Here is an 18,338-nt window from a genome sequence, read left to right as displayed (position 1 = left end):
AGGTATTATAGAAAAATAAAAAAAAAATAAAAATATTTTCAAGCGAAATTTGTCAGTGAGACAAGTTCATAATTTATATCGTATAACAAAAAAAAAAAAAAACAAGTAAGAAAGCTCTAGTCGAGACTGCTTGACTACGAGATCCCCTGAACCCTTGGAGTGTTAGCTATTTCAATCATTTTTCGCGTCTTTCACACGCACGTACGCACACTTAGGCATACATACACACACACGCATACAGACACAAACGCATACACACACTTACATACACACACACATACACAAACACATACACACATACACAAACACATACACACACAAGCACCCACGCATAAACACGCATGGGCTGCAGTGTGCGCTTACTATGAGAACTTAATTGTTTAATAACTTTTTTTGTGGACGTACGATCTTCACGAAACTTTAAGATTATGATTATAACATGGATATGCATGTAATTGCCAAAGCACAAGTCTCTAGTATTTGAAATACGCTTTTTACAAAAGTGAGGGTGAGGGGGTGAATTCAAGGGTGGGGGGTAAATTTTAACAAAAACCGAAATTGTATAAATTGCATATAAGTACATATAAAAAATTTGGAGACTCTAGAAATAAAGGTGTAGAAGATATAATTTTATAACTGGTTTTCGATAAGGTTTTTTATCGATAAAAAAAGATTGGGATGAGTTATCGATTTTTAATGATAAACTCGATATCCGCGCTGTAATTACGAACATTTTACAAAAAATTTGAAGTCTCTAGCTCTTATATCTTCGGAAATCGACGCGTTCAAACATACGGACAGACGGACAGACGGACAGACAGACAGACGGACAGGGCCAAATCAACTCAGCTCGTCACCCTGATCAAGAATATATATACTTTGTGGGGTCTGCCACGCCTCCTTCTGCCTGTTACATACATTTCAACAAAACCATTATACCCTGATTTCCCATTTTCAATGGGTTCAGGGTATAAAAAAAAAAAAAAAAAACACAAAAAAATCAAGAAAAAACAATAGTTTTTTTTTTTGTATTTTTTTTTTTTTTTGTAAACCGTAAAATAATTTTAAGTAGAGCACTTTTTGTTGTCATACTTTTTCCTGTTGATACTGGCATTATATTAATCAGGTTTTCCATCATTTTGATGTCCAATTTTTGCCATTCTTAAATAATGCCATTTTAAATTAGATTATTTCTTGTAGGTATAAAGCCGTTGAGCCAAGATTAGTATATACTTTATGTATAATAATTATTATATATTAATAATTATATATTATTATTTTATGTTGAGTAAATGTTTTTTTTATACCCTGAACCCATTGAAAATGGGAAATCAGGGTATAATGGTTTTGTTGTTATACCCTGAACCCATTGAAAATGGGAAATCAGGGTATAATGGTTTTGTTGAAATGTATGTAACAGGCAGAAGGAGGCGTGGCAGACCCCACAAAGTATATATATTCTTGATCAGGGTGACGAGCTGAGTTGATTTGGCCCTGTCCGTCTGTCTGTCTGTCCGTCTGTCCGTCTGTCCGTCTGTCCGTATGTTTGAACGCGTCGATTTCCGAAGATCTAAGAGCTAGAGACTTCAAATTTTTTGTAAAATGTTCGTAATTACAGCGCGGATATCGAGTTTATCATTAAAATTCGATAACTCATCCCGATCTTTTTTTATCGATAAAAAACCTTATCGAAAACCAGTTATAAAATTATATCTTCTACACCTTTATTGCTAGAGTCTCCAAATTTTTAATGTATGCTTATATGCAATTTATACAATTTCGGTTTTTGTTAAAACTAACCCCCCACCTCAAAATTCACCCCCTCACCCTCACTTTTGTAAAAAGCGTATTTCAAATACTAGGGACTTGTGCTTTGGCAATTACATGCATATTCATGTTATAATCATAATCTGAAAGTTTCATGAAGATCGTACGTCCACAAAAAAAGTTATTAAACAATTAAGTTCTCATAGTAAGCGCACACTGCAGCCCATGCGTGTTTATGCGTGGGTGCTTGTGTGTGTATGTGTTTGTGTATGTGTGTGTGTTTCTTGTGTAAGCTGAAAGACGCGAAAAATTATTGAAATAGCTAGCACTCCAAGGGTTCAGGGGATCTCGTAGTCGAGCAGTCTCGACTAGAGCTTTCTTACTTGTTTTTTGTTTTGTTTTTAATTTTCTGCGTTATTTATTATGCTCCATAATCTAGATCTTAAAAATTAAATTTATTTGTTACGCAAGTAATGTAAATGGAAAGCATTGGAATAAATGCTTTTTCATACAGACTTTTATTGTTCTTCATAATTTAAAAATCTTAAGTATTACAATTTAAATTTAATGGACACAAGTAACGTAACTGAAATGTAAGCCTCATCTAATATCTGTTGTTTATAATGTCTTATTTAAAGCTGCTTTCAACTGAATTTCGATTCGCTTGTTTGAGTCATTAGCCAAGTCTTGTGTTTATTAGCCATTATTCCTAATCAATCCAGATGGCTCTGTGCATTTAACCAGACTCAAGTTAGGTCAGCCCATGTAAGCTCTTTGATGGCGGCACGCAATTTATCTCAATTAAACTTGGATTACAAATTATGAATATTGATTTATGGCTAATTCCAAAGGCTTTCGGCCCCTCTGCACCAGCCAGCAGCTACCAGCCAGTCAGCTAATTTGATTTGGGACAAAGGTATGTGAGCTGTCGGACCTTATTCAATGGCGCCTCGTGTCGGTCTCTGGAAATTCATTAACAGAACTTCGCATGGCTCCTTGGCACGACTCGAAAATGTGGCTCAACTCGTATAAACTCGAGTGCAAGTTAAATTTCGCCTCGCTGCACTTTTGTCTTTGCGCCAATTATAAACTAACTTCAAACTTTTGCGACAGTTTGCGCTGTCTTGATTTTTCGCTAGTCGCAGAAATAGAGGGAGCGACAGAGAGAGATGCGGCTGTTGTTGTTGCTCTGCTATCCTTTCAGTTGAACGTTGAGTAGTTGATTTTTAATTTTCGCTGTCAACGAAAGCTAAGTGTGGAACGCTGTCATAAGGACATTTTTATGATTTAGCTGTGCAATCGCTACACTAGCTTCCTGCTCAGATAACAAGCGGACCACAGCGCTCTGCACACAGGACACTTTAACGGCCAACAATAAAAGCAACAACCAGCGTTGACCTAATGAGGGCACCAGCCGCAGACAGCAGAAAGAAATTGAGATGCCGCAGCGGCATTTCATTTAATTGTGCAAACTGTGTGGCAGACAGTCCTCTGTCCAGTGCGTCCTGTTTGTCCTGGCTCCTAATGAAGCCGCCTGTTGTCGCTGCTAATGTCGATAAGGTCATGCGGGGTATGGCATCGTAAAGAGGCGCCATAAAAGCGAAACGCCACTTGCCAAGCAGCCCCAAGAATGGGGCCAAGCGGTTTCTGCTTATCAGCGCCATGTCTCTATATATATTATATATATGTAGGAATATGTACATAAATATATCCATGCTGCTGGAAATACGCAGCATATTTCATCAGCTCGACGGTCAAAGTGAGAAACTCTAGAAGTTTGACTTCCACTGACGCTGCATAGTTGACTTTTGTGTGGTGGCCTCGATTTAATGTTCGTCTAGTTTTTGGCTAACCTCCTGCTTCGCCGGCAGGGGCCAAGGCTGGGGTTAATGTGAGTGCTCATTAGTTAAATAATTGCCAACTAATTGGCTCGAGCGAGAAGGCGACTCGCCTTGTATCCGATTGTTGCCTGGCAACTGCATTATACTCTGTGTGTTTACAGCACTTGAATTTGCCTCAGCAAATATTACAGAAGTAAGACTAAACCAAAAAGTGATAAGCACTTCAGATGACAGCGAAATGGAAGCCTATTTCGGTCATCAGGACTGTCCATCCTGTCTAATAATTCTTTATACATCTATAATTAGCATTATTAATTTTGATAGTTTTATCTTCATTAACACGTTTTCCTTCATCTCTTATATATTCCTATACATTCTTTTTCTCTGAAGCATTAATACCTTGCTCTGCAATTAACTGAAATTTTTATCTTTCTAGTTTATTGCTTTGGGGCTCACCTTTACAGCTGCTGCTTCACGCTTAAACGGTAAATTTTCGCATAATTTAGCGCCCTCGCCACCTTAATGCTCGCCGCTTTAGCACCGCTTATCTTGATTAAAGTGAAAATGTGAACAAATTATTAATCAATTTTTTATTCAGATAAGAAAAGTGCAAGCTCATCAGCTCTATGCTTAAGCAGCAGCTGATTTTTAAGTGCATTCAAAGGAGCATTGGGACTTTAATACTTTAATTATAAAATTCCATAAATTCGATAATGAATCAGTTAAGCTAATAGAAACAGGTATGAAAGGTATGATTAGGAAATATCCTGAGCGATGAATATATTAATATTTCCCGTGACATTGGAGCTCACACCTGCATAACCAAGAAGCATATTAATCACAATAGATAAAAAAAAATATTTTGTATAATAACTTCCGTTACTTAGCGGATTTTATTGAAATTTTTGAGTATATGATCTCCACATTTTACTGAATATTTGTGATATTATAATATATCCCGAATCATATACATATTTGCAACAGAATTTCAATTTAAAGTAAAGCCAGCATTCAAAATATGAAAAAAAAAAAAACAAAATTGTTTAAAACCTACATAAAACTAAATATATAAATTCTAACACTAAAGACTTATAATTAAAAAATAAATTTCGTTTTTAATGTAGAGCATTAAAACAGGAATAGCTATAGATTTTTAAACAGAGTCAATCTGCGCATTCTACATAAGAATCTACCAATTTAAGATCGACGTGTTTAAAGATATGAATATGGTTATATAGACTGTAGTCTATATATCAGACGGATATTGCTATTTCGGCTCAGCTCATCGCCCTGGTCAAGAATATATATGTATACTTCTTTCACTCCTTCTTCTGCCTGTTATAATCATTATAATTATACTGTGGCTTCGAATTTCCGATGGGAATTCCTGACTCGATTGCTATTGAAATAGTTTTTGTATAACATTTAAAAAAGTATGCTATGAATATTTGTAGAGTGTTGAAACACTCAGTTGAAACCGAATGTAGAATTTTCTCGGGAACGGAGGTTTTGCGAAAGCTATCCATGGAAAAACCTAGTATCCCATGGAAAATGTTTGATTTTGGTTATTCAGCTTTGTGTGCTTGTGGGTTAGATTATTCAGTAGTTTTTATTCTTTCATAGGGAACGGTTCGTGTTTAGTTCGGCAGTAAAAAATCATTTTTTTTTTACAGTTTTTATAAACGATGGACTTTGCGACAGTTAATTCGGTGTATGAAAATCTATTTTCAGCTCAAAATTTTTTTGCACTGCACGAGCAGCAAGAATTAGATAAACAAAATTACATTGACATGGTCAATACTGCGGTCGGTGATTTAGATATGTATCGCTTTGAGGATGGTGGCGGAGATGCGCGCGGCTCGCTGCTATTGGGCGATGAGTACTGCAGGACCTTCAATGAGGATGCTATCGCTGCCGTGTCAGCGGCGACATCATCGACAACAGCTGAAACAAGTGCTGCTGCAGCAGCAGCAGCAGCAGCAGCAGGAGGAGCACTAATACCAGCAACATCCGGAGCAGGCGCTGTCTCTTCTTCAACAACAACTGCTGCAACAACTGCATCGGCAACAATAACTGCGACAACAGCAACGACTGCTACAACTGCAACAGCAACAACTGCAACAACAGCAGCTACAACCACTACTACAACAACAAAGACAACATCCTTGTTGCAGCCGAAGGACAAGGACGAGACTACACAACCAATAGATGATTTTGATCTTTTGACAATGTTGGGCTATCGCCCACCAAATGACTGGGCTTCACAATTCCGGCGTCCACGCCCAGCGCCAACCATGCAAATTAGCGAAGAGAAGTTCGTGCTACGCTTGGACACGATCTTCGTGCTGGGCATGCGTTTGAATGTGACCAAAAATGACATTATTGAATTCTTTGGCAAAATGGGACGCATCAAAATGGATGAGCTGACCATGAAGCCAAAAATTTTCGTATACAAAAACAAGCTAACGGGGCGCTCGAAGGGTGAGGCAACCATAACATACACTAGCCCCTATGCCGCCCAAGCGGCCATTCATTATCTGGACGGGGCTAAATTTCTGGGCCAAGTGCTTAGCGTGGTGCCCGCTTACCTATCAACACAGCCCGGCAAGGGCGTACGCTTCAGCTACGCCCAGGAGACCGGGATCGAGCAACAGCGCCGTCAGCGGCAAAAGAAGTGGAAGCCCGCATTCGATAATTGGGTCTGTGAGCTATGCAGGAATAGCAATTTCGTTTGGCGTATGAGCTGCAATCGGTGTCAGGTTAGCAAGAGCACGGCCATTGCCATGGCAAATGCCGGACAGAGCAGCACATGGCGTCCACGTAAACACGATTGGACTTGCGGCTACTGCTTCAATGTTAATTTTTGGTATCGTCAGAAATGCAATCGCTGCAGTGCGCCCAAAGCTGAGCTACATTCCAGTTCGGAATCAGATAAAGACAAGTGGGAGCTGGCATTTAGCCAGACCTCTGTAGTTTAGTTTTTCCTAGCTAGCCTCCTAAATTGTTAGTTTTGTTCATGTTTGCAATAAATAAAGAAAAAGTGGCGTCTTCACATGTAAACCAAATCGATCTTGATCCAGAACTTTGGTTTCCAGCTGCCAGTTGAAATATGTGCTGCCCTCAATACTAAGATAAAACATCCAAATTTTTCATATATTTGTTGTAATCATAAATAGCAAAAAGCACCTTGCATCAAATTAAAGAATTCCGATTTATTGTTTCTTCATATAAATGTGTTTGTTTTTCTATATTTCTATATTTTTGTACCAGCTCATATAAATGTGAGCGCTTGCTTGAGGCGCACACTATTATTGGAGCTGAATGTGCGGCATACGTACAGCTGGCGGGCACTGTCGCAAAAGCAATTTGCTATTAGCAGATGGCGAATGTCAGGACAACAAAGGATTTGAATACAGTCGCAGCCAGAGAGCAGACAGGCGGCGGCAATGCCGACTGGCAACAACATTAACCAGCACTTGGCAATTGTTGTTGTGGCAATACCCTACGTTGAACTTAAATGGGGCATGTTGGGTTAGACTATAGAAATGTGTCATGAATTTATATATTGTAATGAAGTTCTTTCTGAAATATAAATTTAGTATATTTCATATATGATTTTAGGGTATTTCTCAGTCATGCTTAGCATATCAGAGCTGTCTTATTTGTTATAGTTGTTGCTGTTGTTGGGTTAGGTTTATGTGGCTCTTGTTGTTGTTGTTGTACTCATTCTTATTGTAGTTGAATGCCTTGTGCTGCAGCAGATTTTGATGTTGCGCAGTCTGTGTCAACTCTCTCTGTGTGTTTGTGTGGGTGTGTGTGGGTGTGATACACCCAGAGCGTTGAAATACATGCAATAAAATGTGTACGTGTCTAAATTTTAATATGCCTGCGTGTCTGTTTAGCATTTGATTCAATTCGTTGGGTATTTCTCCCGGGCACCACTTTCATCTTTGGGTCTTGCTGCTGCTCCTGCTCCTGCCCCTGCTACCCTGCTCTTGCCTGTGTTTTATTTGACTGGCTACGTATTTATTATATACCTAATGAAACTTCACGTTCTCCTCATTAGGACACACAAACACATGCACACATTGACATGGGATTGAGTGAGGAAATTGCTTTGCTTTCGGTTGATTATAGAATCACCTGGAGCTCAGGAATTTGGCATTAAGGCTAAAGAGTTGCTGTAATTAAGGCTTGGAAATTGCTTTAGTTTAGAGCGTGCAATATTAACGCAAGTCAAATTCATTTAAATGCCAACAAAACATTGTTTTGTCCTTAAAAACGCTTTTACATAATTTCAGTTGTTTATGTTTTTCGTCCCATTTTTGACAGAATCAGCAAAAAGTAAAAAACAAAAATGAAAATGAAAATGAAAATGAGGCAGACATAAAAATGAGAAAAGTGTTTTCAAAAAAATTATGCAAAACATAATAATAAAATTTAATAAAAAAATGCCAAGTTAGCGGGAGGCAGCGCGTGGAAATGGCCGAGCGATTGCCCCAAAATGTGGGCGGGCCAGCTCTACTGCAACATTTTATGCAAATTCCAATGTCCGCAGCTTCGAGTGGCTCAATTTGCGACAGAGGGTGGGACTGGGACTGTAAGTGGGACTGAGATTGAGGCTGGCTCGCGGCAAATGCTGCCGAGATTATGTGCAAAAGGGCTGTGGGTGTTCTTCATTCTACACATCTCTTAAAAGCAACAAAAAAGCGTATTAGTTTGCTATGCCTATGCTATATATTTTAAGAAATAGTATTGGCATATATAAATAAATCAAATATAAAATATAGATAAGTTGGCTACGCGTCAAACTACACTACACAGCAGTCGTGTAAATTATTTGAGTAAACAAAATATCAGCTTCAGTTGAGTAACGAAATTTAGAAAAAATTCCTAACAAATTCAAAAAAAAAAAAAAAAAAAATAATAAAAAATAAAAATAAAAATAAATAAATAAATAAATAAATGAAATAAATAAAATAAATAAAATAAGTAAAATAAATAAATAAAATAAAATAAAATAAATAAAATAAAGAATTAAAATATTATATAAATTTTAATTTTGGAGTAAAGATTCATAAAAAATTTTTAAACAAAATTATTTAAATTTAAATTAGCTCGATGCCAGCTTAATTTATGTTTTTTGGCTATTTTTGAAGTGACAGGGAGTATTACACAGCCGTCAACACCCCACTCTATCCGGATTCTATCATCCTAAAACAGTCTAACATTACGTTTATCAGGTAGTTGTTTATACAGCTGCACTTTTGAACTAATTTTATTACATTTCTTAAGAAAGACTTCAATCCCTCTCGCTTTCTCGCCCTCTCTGTACCGCTTTCTCCTACACTTATCCTTCATGGACTTTAAGCTAATTCCCATCCTTGTATTGCTGTTGGCATTTATGCGAATGGCTTTCCAAATAGGCAAATAAGTACTTTGTAAGTAATTTGGACGCCAGATGGAAGAAAGGGGGGGTGGGATGGGGTTGGGGCTGGGTGGCATTCTGTTTAGGGTGCACATCGACAGACAGTCATAAAAATAAGTCAAGAGACAGACTTCGCGGACTGTTCGCAGTCAGATGCTAAACAAAACGCGAGGCAGCAAAAGGCCCACAATCCAAAAAGTTGAAAAACTTTTGTTTTGTTTTATTCGGTTGCGGGGTTATAAAATGAAACGAATGTAGACAAAAAGTTTGCGCCGTTTGAAAAGTCGGCAAATACGCGTACCCGACACGCCCATTGACGTCGCATCCGCCCCCTCTGGTAGCAGGCAGTCGCGCACAGTGGGACAGCAACAATTTGTTTCTAATAGGGGAACTGAAAAAATTAATTCAATAAAATAAATAAGTTTCGTTTCTTATTTGTGCGAAGCTAAGGATTATCCATATAAAATCGATCGAATATGTTTGTACTAATGGGAACTTTGGTCCCACTGTCATCTGACAATTCGAATGCGGCCGGAAACAATAAAAACGCCAGTCACACAATGTGCGCTGCATAAAAACTGCTTATTACGCCGTATAGTAGACAACGGAATTTTTTTTTTTTTTTTTTTTTTTTTTTTTTATTCAGCTTTTGGGGCTTCAACAACAATTGAAATAAATGAATTTGGCTAAAGGATTGCGGGAGGAGCGCACATAAATTGGCATATTACAATGCCAAGTGGGGTAGAATTTAAAAATCTGAATCAGAGCACTCTCAACATCATATTCAGCATGTTCTGTTGCTAAATTAAAATAAAATTTTTTCGAAAGTCAACGAATTGTTCATCTCTAGCCTAAGCCGCAAAGGGCACAGCGCGTTAGCCTAATTAACTTGTACAAAAAAAGGTGCGTATGCAGTTAGACGGAAATCCACTTAGTGATAGCGGGATTACACACACACACACACAACAGCACTTAAAAGTAAGCCAATTTCATGCGTCGGCGTATCCCTGGCAGAATAGTTCCCAAAAAATGACTAAAATAACTGGCACCTATTTCAAACTCAATTAAACACGGTCCCAACCATTTTGAGCAGCAGCCCAGGCTTCAGGCTCTCTGCTCGTCCTTGTATAAGTGGCTTACGTGGACACAGCTGTTTTTAATACGTGTGAGTGTGTTTGTGTGTGCGAGTGTGTGTGCATGCCTCTAGTGTTGACAACCCTTTTCTGCCTTTTTGGATTAGCCTTGTTGTTATTTTATTTGTGTCCTCTTGTCTCCATTTTGTTGATTTATTCTTTTAATTGGAGTTCTACGATTTCGAATACAGATATGCTTTATATAGGATCTATTACAAATAATCACTAATTTTGCTAACTCTTAAGGTGAAAGTCAATTTATTTTTGCATTAGAAATATGTGTTATAGCATTATATCTCCTTATCTCACTTTTCTATATAGACTCCGCTTACAGCGTCCGTACGAACTTGTAGGGTTATAGTGTCCTCCGGATATAGCGACGGTCCCTTGAGTGTCGCTATAACCGGATTCTACTGTGGAGCTTTTGACACTTGTCTACTTGTATCTTATCTCATCTCGTGTAGGATCTATCGGCCCTACTAACAATGTCCTGCACTTGGCAACGAGTCTATTAGAGTTGAGCTTAGTTCAACTGGTGGCAACTAAATAAATTTAAAGCAGCTTTCAAAATTAGTTTGCTTATTCACACAGTTCCCATATATACGCACGTATACACTCACTCATACACAGGTACACACGTGTGTACCTTTTTTTTTTTTTTTTTGTAGACGTGCATGGGTCGTTCGCAAGACTTTACATATTTGCCTTTGAATTGGGCAACTGACCCGCATATGACCACGCATAATTAGACCATTTTTGGGGCTCGTATTGGGGCTACCAAATATTTGTGCGGCAAATTGATTTCGTTTGGGCCTGTTGTTTTGGGCGTATTTCGGGTTACTTTCGCACCACACTTCAACGTGTTGATCCTGTTTATGTTTCTTAAATGCTAATATTGCTAATGATATGTAAAAAGCAATTTCGGTGCCCTTGGGAATACCAAGTATCTGAGGGCAGTGCAGCCCTTCTGATGGTGTGTGCGAAAGGGAAATTTCATCCCGTCTCATTCAGCTAAAAATAGAATATATCAATTAATTTCTACATAAGTTTGTATAAAGCTAAAGGCAAGGATAGCTTGATAGCTATAGAAAGATGCTAAATGAATTTGTGTAAGCGACGTCCTTATTACCGAGTGATCACTGTAGCTGCTAGCATTTATGAGTTCTGCCGTGCAATGGCTGCAATTCCACGTATTCGTATCCCATTGTGCTATATGATTTTTACCTAGACAATTTTTAGTTCGTGTCATCAGCCAGTCGTCGACTACTCAACTAATTGCTTATCCATAGCTATGCGGGTGTAAGGCCACCACGCCTACCCGCCCCTTTGTCCCATGGGTGGAAATTTCTTTTGGATGTGCTGCGGAATAGTTGTGCCGCTGGCTGCAAGTATTCCACGCACCGAATGCTTTAGTATTTTAAAATTCCAGTGTGCAAGGTTCGAGTCACGCAGCAGTTACGCTTGGGGGCGTGGCCGACGCCCCTAAGCAGCAAACTTGACAGTTCCCGATGGAGAGTGGGAGAGCAAGAGAACGATGTTGATGAACGAATTGTTGTTGTTTCTCTTACTACTAGAGCTACTATTGTTGTAGCTACTGATTGAGTGCATATTGATATTGTTGTTGTTGTTTCCATTGTTAAGCAACAACAATAGCTATTGCAGTTGTTGCTTCTACTGTTGCTGTTGCTGCGGCTGTAGAGAAAGCTTAATGTTTGTAATGCTGTTGTTGTTGTTATTGTTGTTGTTACTGCTGCGGATGGAAACTGTTGTTGCTCGACAGCAACTGCCGAATTTGATAGAGATAATGTTGTTGTTGTTGCTCTTCTCATTAAAATTTCTATCACTGTTGCTCGCATTGTTGCTGTTGCTGTTGCTGCCGTTTTTGCTGCTGCTTAAGGATTAAATGTTGGATATGTGGCTGCTCCTGTTGTTGCTGGTGTTGGTCTTTGTTTTTATTGCTGCTTCTAAAGTTGATGCTAGGATTGCAGATTCTGTTGCTGCTGTTAAATATGGCGATGCTGCCATTGCAGCTGCTGATGGATATGTCGTTGTTGCTCTTCATGCTGCTGCCAGAGTTGCTGCTGTTATTGATTGAGCTATTGTTGCTGCTGCTTGTATTGTGCTTCTGCTGCTGTTATTCGCTGTTATTCGTGCTGCTGATGCCGTGCAGAGGCCACTACTTATTAATTTTCTCAATGCATAGCGCCTTTTATTAAAAAATTCCTGAGATAACAACGGAAAAGCAGGCAAAGCAGGCACCAATAATAATATGAATAGTTATTGTCTACATCAACATCAGCAACAGTAACAACAGCAACAACAACAACACTAGCAACAATGTCATCAATACCAATCAGGAGCAGCAGCAGCAGCAACATCATCTCCATTAACAACAGCAACTGTTGCTGTTGTCAACTACAGCAAAGAAAACGCATGCTCGAAAAATTACTAGCTAAAAGGCAGACATCTGAGGCGCATCTCTTCTACACTTCTAATGAGACGCAGGCTTTGTCGAGATCTTTATCCTATTCCTTTTTTTTTACAGTCTCTACTGTTTATGGCTGCGACACACATTAGCGAAATTGCGTTAAATAATTTTAACGATGCATTAAACCAAGCGAGGGGCAACAGCAACTGAAGCAGTGCCACGCCTTGTGGGGCGAAGATTGTCGTTCATTTGCAATCATTTGGCAGTCGTAAGTTTCGGTTATATTCCAAACCGGAAGCAGCCCGACGCTTGCCAACTTCCGGCTGGCGATGCGAATTTTAACATTTCAACTTGGCACATTTGGCGAATTATTCAAATTCTTGTCACTGCAACACGCAGAAAGAGAAGAGCAGCCCAGAAAAAGAGGCATATATACATACATATACGTACGTATATATGTGCAAGAAAAGCAAACAAAATGAAATGAAAATAAGAGCCCAAGCAGCTGGCTGTAGGAATCGCAAAAAGATTTATGCCAGGCGACTGGCAACTGGCAACCAAGTTAAAGGCGCAAATAAAATGTTTGCTCACATTTTTGTAATTTTGAGAAAATTGCACGTTTATTGCCGCATCGCGTGTTTGTCTCAAGATTCAACTTTGAATTCAAAGCACAGGCCAGAGTTGAGATGGAGACAGCTACAGATAGAGACAGAAAACGAGAAAGAGAGAGAGAGGGAAATCAGTAAAAGTTTCCCTTTGCTTTGCCTAACTGCACGCCACGCATTGAATAATTAATATTGCGCATACGACGTGTTGCCATCACGTAATGTCGCAACAAAGTAGAGCAATGTCTCATTTACAGCGCTGACTACTGCTGATGCTGCTGTCTGTCGCTTTATTATGATAATCACCAGAGACAATGTGCAGGTGCGTTAACTAAGACACTGTAGCCAACTCTCAAACTGCAAGGTTAATTAGACTGGAAACGGCGTCAGACTTATTGAAATCAGCTAATTGTCGTCAATTTAAATTTACGCAACTGAATATCATTTTTATAATATTTAAATGTATATAATATAAAATTAAATATATGATTTACAATATATTTATATCATATAAGCAAGAGATATTTTGCTACACTTATTATATAAGAAATATATTGCAAGTCAGACAAGCTGAAAAATCTGATATGCAGCCAAATTGAACGACGTCTACTTTATAGTTAAGGTTTTTGGGATAATCTGAGCTGCAATACAGTTGGAATACAGAGCCATAATTCACGCTAAGCTGACAAGCCTAGATACGCGTCTACAAGGAGTTGGCAATCCTGTCAAATGCTTGATAGTAAATTATTTAAACCACATAAATCAAAGCACACAAAAGCCATTCAAATCTGTGTGTTTGCATTAGCGCGGGAAGGCGGCGACATAAGCATGAACTTCAAAACGCCCACTCAACCACAAGCACACACACCAAACACACGCCAAACACACGCCAGGTAGACCAACAATAACAGCTGCGGCAGCGGCAGCGACAGCGACAGCGACAGCCAATTTGTCAACGCACAACGCAAATGGCGAACGCTGCGTTCAGGTTGTAACATTTTGTCATTACATCGATGCAACACAATTACCCAGTGGGGCCGGGCTGAGTCTGCGGGCGGGATCTGCGACTGGGAATTACCATGTCATGCATGCAAATTGGCAAGAGCGGAAGAAAACTTAACAACGACTGCCGCGGGCTGCGACTGAAGCAGCGGAAATTAACGACGCAGCAGGTGAATCAATTGCGGTAGTTTGGCTACGAAGCGTCGCATGGGGGTACGAAGTGGAAACAGCCAAAGTGTGAATCGATAAATAATCGATAGCTATTAATACTAGCATGTATTCAGTGTGACATTGTCATCGAATAAAAAACACTTCGTAACATTCATCCATATACAAATTTACTTTAACAATATGGAGTAAAATAATTTTGTTTTTGTGAAGCATTCAATAATTTTAAAATTTAAACAGTTTTGTTAAATGTAAATCGAAAAAAGTCTAGTTAGTCAAAATGGAAAAATTAATTTTTTCTTTATTTGTTTGAAAAGCGAAAAATACATTTTCCGGTATTTCTGAAACTATCGCAATGAAATAGCCCAAAATCTGTAAGATATAGTGAATATACATATTTAGAATGACACATCGAAGAAAACTATTTTCCACCATTTGTATAGCTCGAGGCTAAGAATTTAATTATTATATTATTGATTACATGCTGTATTGATTTGCATAAAAAGAATACGTATATACATAGATATATTCATACATACATCAATTGGTGGCGTGACGAATCGGAAAATAGATCTGGTATAGCTTGAGCAGTGAGAGAGTATTCTGCAATCAGTAATACCTGACTGCCCTCTTTTAATGCAATTTATTTTGTTAATCTTACTATCTGATATATACCTAATGGTTTTAAATAATTTTACTTTGAGAATAATAAATGATTACATTTATGTGGATAAGATATAGGAGGAAGCCCCATCTCAAACGCATGATAAACGTTCTCATATTCATTAAGAAAATTCCAAATGATTGAGAGCGGCATTTATGGGCCATTTGCTGAATGGCAAGAGGAACCACAACGATTTAATTACGCCCATCGATAAGAGTCAGAGGGAACTGCTGCACTATTCGATGGCTTTTATCGAGCATTTAAGCCCGACTGCTGAGTGCTTAATTAACAACAATTAAGCTTCTGCATTTTGAGAGCGGCAATTGTTTATTATTATGCGTCGTTGCGTAGTGCATGCTCCTGCTACAGTTCCGGTGCTGGTACTGGTGTAGTGCTATTGCTGAGGCCGACACTGCGTCAGCTCATTTGTCAATGTCAGTTTTTAAAGTCAATTTTAAAGGTTGTGCCACAATATTTAACATTGAATTTTGGCCACTTTGTAGCTGCCAGCAATAGTTGTTGTTCTTGCTGTGGGTACGTGCTTTTTGCGGTGTTGTTGTTGTTGCTGTTGCCCCCGCGCCCTTTGCTCTCTTACTCCTTATCTCCGGCACTAGTCGTTTTGGCTGTGGTTCAAGAAACTCACAAGTGACACTTGCACGAAAGATAAATGCGAACGTAACTTTTGCCATCAAATGTTGCCAATCTATGCGCACTCCTTCAGAGTCCTACGTCCTGCCTCCTGTGTTCGGCATCCTGTGATTTGTCTCCTCCTCTTCATTCCTGTGCTGCTAAGCCAAGCCGCAGTCCCTTGCACACCAGGAGTCCCCCAACTGGCTGCAATTGAACTTTGGTCCTTTTTACCTTTTGCGCTCATGCAGCACTTAGGTCAGACTAGGCTATGCTAGGCCAACCCAGCAGAGGACAGAGCAGGACAGGACCGACGCGTCGTCCTGTGTCCGCCTCCCTGTTGCGCGTCAAGTATTCGACAAAAGTAGGAAGTCACATTTACTAACTGATTTATGTGCGCTTCCGTTTTGCCAGGGTTTTATCTTTTAAGTTTTCGGCACAATCATTTCCACTCAAAATATTTTCCAAAATATCGTCCGAGACCAAAAAAAAAAAAAAGAAAAAAAAAAAAACACAACCTGAACTTCGCATAGTGGCTGCTGTGCGGTTATTCCTGCAAGCCATGGCCAGCAATGCTCGACAAGGACTCGTTAATCAATGACAGCACGTTTATCTTTAACGTCTGCCCATAAATTTCACACTGCAAAATTGCAAATCTTTGACAGACAACAAACACACAACACACACACTCACACAGACACACTCACACACACACACACCGTCGCACTCTCCACTCTGACAGACCAACAAAAAAATTTGTTAGTGTAAAAGGATTTTCAGCACAGTCAGCTATTTTGGCAGAGTTGGCATATTTAAAACGTGAGGCTACATTGCCGCAGACCCGTCAGTTAACTTAGTTAGGCTCAACAGTTTAGTGCTAGTGCTCGAAATGAATGTAAATTTAAAGTGAAGACATTTTTCAAATACTAAATTTTATAGTTGATCACGAAGTGAAGGACTTGTAGTTTTGTGTTATATTAAGGATAGAAACTTGAAGTTTGTCCCCCTCTTAGTACCTTCGTATTAGTGAATATTTTCCTGCTTTGTCTAGATAATATGTGAAATTAGAGAAATTACATGTAGTAAATAAGTTTATATGTAATCGATATTGGGGTTGAGTAAAATCGGAAAGGTGTATTCTAAAGTTTTAGAAAAAAAAACCTCTGAAGTCTTAAAAAATTTCGCATTTTTTGGAAGACTGTAAATTAAAAAATGAGCTTTATTTATTTCAGAAAACTTATAAGAGCGCTATTGTACACACGTAGGAATAGACCAAAAATTATAAAAAGGATCTACAACATCTACGTTTATATAAGGTTGGCAAAGATATAACAACTTGTATATTGTAAAAAACCTCACTTTCAACTTGCTAAGAGAGCATTAGATCTTCGTCAGTTAATTGTGAGCATTGTTCTTGACTAATATGATTAAAAACTAACTTGAATTTCAGTGTGCAGCACTCGAGAGCCGGTGCTCACATGGGTCACAAAGGCAGAGAGAAATTCATTTGCATTTGGCTAAATAATTAAGCAAACAAGTTTACCCCTCGGCTTGCTTTGAGTGCCCTCAGGCTAGGACTCAATTGAAGACGAGTGGCTACAGCTGGCAAAGCGAGCCGGAAGAGGTCCCAACTGCTGGAGAAGTTTTGTACTAGCTGCTGCTATTGCTTGAATTCAATTATCATATGATTTTCTTTTTGTTTTGATGTAGCAGAAAGTTTAAAAAAATATTGAAAGGATGTTTGCTTTTGGGATGAACACAAACAATATGTTTGAGACCGCAACAAATGAAGCTGTGCCCCATGTTTACCAGGCAATATTTTGATTTAATTTACTGTGAGCTAAGGTCGCCCGGGGCCACAGTGCGTATACGCAATGCCTTACAAAAGGACTTTACTCAATTGATTTGCTGCTTGCGTTGTCAGCCGGCTAATTAATATTAAATCCATTTGGTCGAACGGCATTGAAATGCCAAAAGCAAACAGTTTGAGTTAGTCCAGCCACGCCCCCGGCCCAAGCAGCACCCATCCGATAGGAGTTAAGGCCGAGCAGGGTTTGATTTGTTTCTGTTTCATGTCGCGTTTTATTCAATGTGTGTGTAATTATTTTACGGTTGTGTGCGCTCTGGACATGGTCATGCACATGGACAAGCCGATTGCGTGCCAAAGTATTTAAGCCCATTACGATGAGGACATGCCAGTGAGCGGCGCTGGCTGGATACGTACGTGCTCTGAATGTCGACCTAATGAGGAAGGCGTCGAAATGAATTTGTATTAAATGCATGTAGTCGGCACATAATTCATATAAATTGTATTTACTATTTAAATTTAAGTGTAATATACAGCTCTGACATGCACAGCCGCCAGCTCACTCCGCACCCACACACACCCACCCACACACAACATTCAATCGCACGCATATTACGCATACGTCGTGTGTGCTTGAAATCGCTTGCATGCGTAATTACAATTGATGCTGCTTGCTATGCGAATCACAGGCCGTGCGAAAACTAATTAAAATGTTTATCAACTATGTAATTATCACACCTTCGCCCACGTGACAGCCGAACAGCATCGATTGCATTAGATAGATGTCAGTTGTCAGTCAAAAGTCAATTGGCATAAATTTGTGATAGCTGTGATAATCAATACTGAAGTAATGGTGGAATATTATTTA

The 18,338-nt window shown here is 39.0% G+C and overlaps 1 protein-coding gene across 1 annotated transcript; it reads left to right on the top strand.

Moving 5' to 3' along the window:
• The first annotated feature begins 5,155 nt into the window (after positions 1-5,155).
• LOC108609219 (uncharacterized) lies at positions 5,156-6,840 on the top strand. The gene has a single exon (XM_018000956.2). The coding sequence runs from the start codon at positions 5,294-5,296 to the stop codon at positions 6,584-6,586; it is 1,293 nt and encodes a 430-aa protein (XP_017856445.1). The 5' UTR covers positions 5,156-5,293; the 3' UTR covers positions 6,587-6,840.
• The last annotated feature ends 11,498 nt before the right edge of the window (positions 6,841-18,338 follow it).

This window comes from Drosophila arizonae, chromosome 2 (assembly GCF_054131065.1).
Source record: "Drosophila arizonae isolate 15081-1271.41 chromosome 2, UAZ_ARI_1.0, whole genome shotgun sequence".
Classification (NCBI taxonomy): Eukaryota; Metazoa; Arthropoda; class Insecta; order Diptera; family Drosophilidae; genus Drosophila; species Drosophila arizonae.
Note: the sequence above shows the minus strand (reverse complement) of the source record. Positions and strands in the feature narration are given on the sequence as shown.